The sequence below is a fragment of the Priapulus caudatus genome, unplaced genomic scaffold (assembly GCF_000485595.1).
Source record: "Priapulus caudatus unplaced genomic scaffold, Priapulus_caudatus-5.0.1 Scaffold2019, whole genome shotgun sequence".
In the NCBI taxonomy this organism is placed as follows: Eukaryota; Metazoa; Priapulida; class Priapulimorpha; order Priapulimorphida; family Priapulidae; genus Priapulus; species Priapulus caudatus.
The window spans coordinates 14173-19368 of record NW_014579080.1 but is presented as its reverse complement, the minus strand read 5'-3'; the positions used below and the strand labels follow the sequence as shown (position 1 = coordinate 19368).

Sequence of the window (5196 nt, the reverse complement as noted above, 5' to 3'; positions counted from 1 at the left end):
GACTCACTGTCGCTGTGAGATGCAATTCGTTGCGTCTTGTCGCATTCAATCGCAACCCGACCTACTGCCGGCTTTACGCATAATTAAAATTCACACACGACACCGACGACGACACAGGAAAACGCTTTCCTTCCGAAGAAGCAAAATCTGGCGAGAAAACGCGTCAAAAAATTAAATGTCCGCCTATATACTTTCCAGCGATACTACCCACCGATATTTTCCACCGATAATTATTACCGATACTTTCTACCGATACTTTTCACCAATACTTACGAAACAGGGAAACAATCCCACATACAACAAATTTACAAGGGCACAGCGAATAGTATTTAGCACGAGATTCCCACAAGAACGCGTCCAGAAGTAAACCTCTACCGATACTTTCCACCAATACTTTCCACCAGTACTTTCCACCGATATTTTCCACCAATACTTTCCACCAATACTTACGAAACAGGAAAACAACTTCACGTACAACAAATTTACAAGGCCACAGCGAATAGTATTTAGCACGAGATTCACATAAGAATGCATCCAGAAGAAAATGTCTGCCGATAGTTTCCACCGATACTATCCACCTATACTTTCCACCGATATTTTCCACCGATACTTTCCACCGATACTTACGAAACAGGGAAACAATCCCACATACAACAAATTTACAAGGCCACAGCGAATAATATATATTTAGCGCGATATTCACACAAAAACACGTCCCGAAGCAAACGTTTACTGATACTTTCCACCGATACTTTCCACCGATACTTACGAAACAGGGAAACAACTCCACGTACAACAAATTTACAAGGCCACAGCGAATAGTATTTAGCACGAGATTCATATAAGAATGCGTCCAGAAGTAAATGTCTGCCGATAGTTTCCACCGATACTATCCACCTATACTTTCCACCGATATTTTCCACCGATATTTTTCACCAATACATACGAAACAGGGAAACAACCCCACGTACAACAAATTTACAAGGCCACATTGAATAATATTAATTTAGCGCGATATTCACATAAAAACACGTCCAGAAGCAAACGTTCACCGATACTTTCCACCGATACTTTCCACCGATACTTACGAAACAGGGAAACAAGCCCACGTACAACAAATTTACAAGGGCACAGCGAATAATTTTTTGCGCGATATTCACACAAAAACACGTCCAGAAGTAAACATCCATGCAGCGATACTTTCCACCGATACTATCCACCGATACTTTCCATCGATACTTTCCATCGATACTTTCCACTGATACTTTCCACCGATACTTTCCTAGGAGAATCTGAAAAATATATCATTATATATTAATATAAATATTAATATGACAGAATGAACTCGCGAGTTTGTAGCATCAATGTACTCTACTAGTGTACGCTGTAGTCAGAGCATATTGTTACTTGTATCCAATCAGCAAAGCCAAACACTTAATTAATCATTCTCTTGCTTACTTACGTGAACGCGATTTCGGTCTAACGAAGAATGTGAGAAACACTGTGAGATGGTGAAACACGTGGAACGATAGACGGGTGAAGGGGCGTTCTTTAGTAACCAGCGCGTGGGTAACACTGCCCCGAACCCCGCCCGAAACTCAGCTAACGTAAAAGCTAAATCAATCTACCTGCTTAAACACTTATGCGAACGGATGAAACAATCACGATGATTCCAATAAGGTTGGACAGTAGGGACGTCTCTAGTGTCCACGCGAAGACAACACCGCCCGGAAGACGACGCGGAACTGACTGCTCTTCGCAGCATATATGAAGAAGTTCATGCAAGAGTTTGAGTACGCCAGCAAGTATCCGAGGCCTCGCGCCACGCCGACCGTGTCGTGGTAGACGTCGGCAATGCTCAGCAGCATCATGATGATATACGGAACCCAGCAAACGAAGACAGCGCCGACGACGATACCAAACGTCTTGGCAAGCTTCAGATGCTTGGCGAGCTCAACAGAGAAGGATTTTCCGGTCGCTACTGCCTCCTGCGAACCGCTGCTGCTCGGTTCCTGCTGGATCTGCTGTTGGTGGGGCTTGGCAATCATCATCATGTAAGCGTAGATGGAGATGATGGCGACGCCACACGTACCAATGACTAGCGAGCTACAGATGAGAGATGTTCTACTCGTGACGGTGTCATACATGCATGGTTGATCCGGCTGCCAGCGGTTGCCAATGAGAGTCATCACGCTTGCGAAGAAGGCAAAGCTCCAAGCGAGGACTACCATTACTAAGATAACGCGCGGTGTGACGATCTGGTAGTAGTGTAGCGGTCGCGATATTGCAATGAACCTGTCTATGTTGATGACAATGAGAGAGTTTGTTGATGCAAGGGCCCAGAGCGTAACCAAACTGACGTGTCCAAGGCATATGATCTTTGGCGGGAATTCGATTAGAAAGGTCGTTGATTCTACGAAGATTCCTTGCACGCCCATGAGAAAATCAGCAACAGCCAAATTCGCGATCAGCTTGTGTGCTGGCTCCTGCAGGTGTGATGTCCGTGTCACAGCCAAGATGACGAGAAGATTAGCAAGTATGCTGATCATGTTGAGAGGAATCAGCAGGTAAGCGATCCACGCCTGAATCGATTCAACCGTTGCCTGATCAATATCCGACTCCATGCAGCCGACCATGCTCCCATTCTTGGACACGTACCCGGAAATGTTGCACAGTGAACCATTAGCTGTCGCCATGATGCAAAAATAAATCTCACCACGCCAGCTCCGTAACACTAATGGCGTACCTCTGTCGCTTCGCATTACATTTATGTGTTTTTATACTAAAACATATCTCTGCCCCTTCCTCCAAGCAATTCTGTTTCTGAACTCCAGTTTACTCGCAGTATCATCACGATACTGTGCCACATAATTCATTGTCCAAATATTACGTCGCTTACCTATATTAGCTATATTTATATATATATTTATATAGCTATATTTATATTAGCTAGTGAATTTTCAGTAGAAACGCGTCGTTCTTTTTCCTGAAGCGTTGATCTAGCGTGATGCGGGGTATTGTTGTACATATACGTGGGCATACCATGTGAGGCTACTAGACACATTGCCACATCCACAGAAAGCTCCGTAACACTAATAGCGTGCAGCTGCCACTTTGCGTTACACTCATTTATTTCATACCCAGTAGTGGCTCCCCCTCTCCCTCTCAGCAATTCTATACATGAACAATATTTCCATTAGCTGTCACCATGATGCAGAAATGAATCTCACCACGCCAACTCCGTGACACTATAATGATGTGTCACGACACACACTGACGATTTAAATAATATTGACGTATATTATAGGTAATAGTGTCTCCCTTCTTTCTTTCTCCCCCCCCCTCTCTCTCTCTCTTCCTCCTCTCGCTCTCTCCCAATAATTGCAATTCCGATTCTCATTTTCCTTTCAGTATTATCTCGATACAAGTTACATAAATAAATGCCGTGCTATTATATTGCTTAACTGTCAGAATTTCTATTGGAACGTTTTGTCCATTTCCTGAATTGTGTAACTAGCGTGATAGCGTGATGCGGAGTATTGTTGTACATACTTACGAGAACGTATCGTGTGAAGCTACTAGCCACATTGCCACATCCAATGAAAGGGACATTAGCAGTTGGCGCGTGCACAGCTTAGACTGTCCCCAGCTGTCAACCCTCCGCCACGAGAAAGCATGAATCTTGGTAATAGTCTTCACTAATATGAAACTCGGTGGCAAGCTATGCGATATAGATATTTTCCGATATAGAAGTATTCGCAAAACTCACTGAGACGAGTTTAAACCATATTTAACGGCACATCATACGTTCTTTAGTGTCCAACGCGTTGGCAACACTGCCCCGAACTCCGCCCAAAACTCAGCTAACGTGAAACCTAAATCGATCTACCTGCTTAAACACTTAATCGAACGGATGAAACAGTCGCGATGATTCCAGTAAGGTTGGACAGTAGACACGTCTTTAGTGTCCACGCGAGGGCAACACCGCCCGGAAGGCGGCGCGGAACTGACTGCTCTTTAAAGCATATATGAAAAAGTTTATGAAAAAGTTGGAGTCTGCCATCAGAAAGCCGAAGCCTGTCGCCACGCCGAAAGTGTCGTGGTAGACGTCGGCGACGCTCAGCAGCGTCAGGAAGAGGTACGGAGTCCAGCAGACGACGAAGGCGCCGACGACGATGCCAAACGTCTTGGCAAGCTTCAGATGCTTGGCGAGCTCAGCAGAGAAGGATTTTCCGGTCGCTACTGCCTCCTGCAAACCGCTGCTGATCGGTTCCTGGTGGATCTGCCGCTGGTGGTGCTTGGCAATCATCATCATGTAAGCGTAGATGGAGACGATGGCGGCGCCCAACGTCAAGACAATTACCGAGATTAAGATGACAGATATTCTACTCGATATGATGTCAAAGATGCATGGTAGATCCGGCTGCCAGCGGTTGCCAATAAAAGTCATCACGCTTGCGAAGAAGGCAAAGCTCCAAGCGAGGACTGCCATTACTAGGATAACGCGCGGTGTGACGATCTGGTAGTAGTGTAGCGGTCGCGATATTGCAATGTACCTGTCTACGTTGATGACAATCAGAAAGTTCATTGATGCGAGTGCCGAGAGCGTAACGACAGCGCCATGTCCAAGGCATATTATCTTTGGCGGGAATTCGATTAGAAAGGTAATTGGAAAAATGAAGACTCCTCGGACGCCCATGATGAAATCAGCGACAGCCAAGTTTGCGATCAGCTTGTGTGCCGGCTCCTGCAAGTGTGATGTCCGTGTCACAGCCAAGATGACGAGAAGATTAGCAAGTATGGTGATCATGTTGACAGGAATCACCAGGTAAGCGAACCACGCCTGAATCGATTCAACCGTTGCCTGCTCAATATCCGACTCCATGCAGCCGACCAAGCTTCCATTCTCGGACACGGACCCGGAGATGTTGCACAGTGAACCATTAGCTGTCGCCATCATGCAGAAATGAATCTCACAACGCCAGCTCCGTATCACTAGTGGCGGGCCTCTGCTGCTTCGCATTGCAGTTACGTCTTTTATACGTAATAATATCGACGTCTCGCCTCTCCCTCTCAGCAATTCTATTTTTGAACAACCACAGAAAGCTCCGTAACACTAATCGCATGCCTCTGCCGCTTTGCTTTACACTCGTTTATTTCATACTTAGTAGTGTATCCCCCATCTCCGTTTCAGCA

At 45.6% G+C, this 5196-nt stretch overlaps 2 protein-coding genes across 2 annotated transcripts; both read right to left on the bottom strand.

Moving 5' to 3' along the window:
• Window positions 1–1700: 1700 nt before the first annotated feature.
• Window positions 1701–2696, bottom strand: LOC106818096 (alpha-1A adrenergic receptor-like). Its single transcript, XM_014822812.1, has one exon. It carries the CDS (start codon window positions 2694–2696, stop codon window positions 1701–1703), a length of 996 nt encoding a protein of 331 aa, XP_014678298.1.
• Window positions 2697–3961: 1265 nt separating this feature from the next.
• On the bottom strand, window positions 3962–4957 carry LOC106818095 (cannabinoid receptor 1-like). Its single transcript, XM_014822811.1, has 2 exons — window positions 4826–4957; window positions 3962–4747 (listed from the first exon to the last, which is right to left on the bottom strand). The coding sequence occupies exons 1-2, from the start codon at window positions 4955–4957 to the stop codon at window positions 3962–3964; spliced, it is 918 nt and encodes a 305-aa protein (XP_014678297.1).
• Between the last annotated feature and the right edge of the window lie 239 nt (window positions 4958–5196).

Coding starts and splice junctions, on each gene's coding strand:
- LOC106818096 (XM_014822812.1), bottom strand. CDS start 2,696: ATGGCGACAGCTAATGGTTCACTGTGCAACATTTCCGGGTACGTGTCC.
- LOC106818095 (XM_014822811.1), bottom strand. CDS start 4,957: ATGGCGACAGCTAATGGTTCACTGTGCAACATCTCCGGGTCCGTGTCC. Junction 4,748..4,825: donor AGGCGTGGTTCGCTTACCTG/GTGATTCCTGTC, acceptor TCACACTTGCAG/GAGCCGGCACACAAGCTGAT.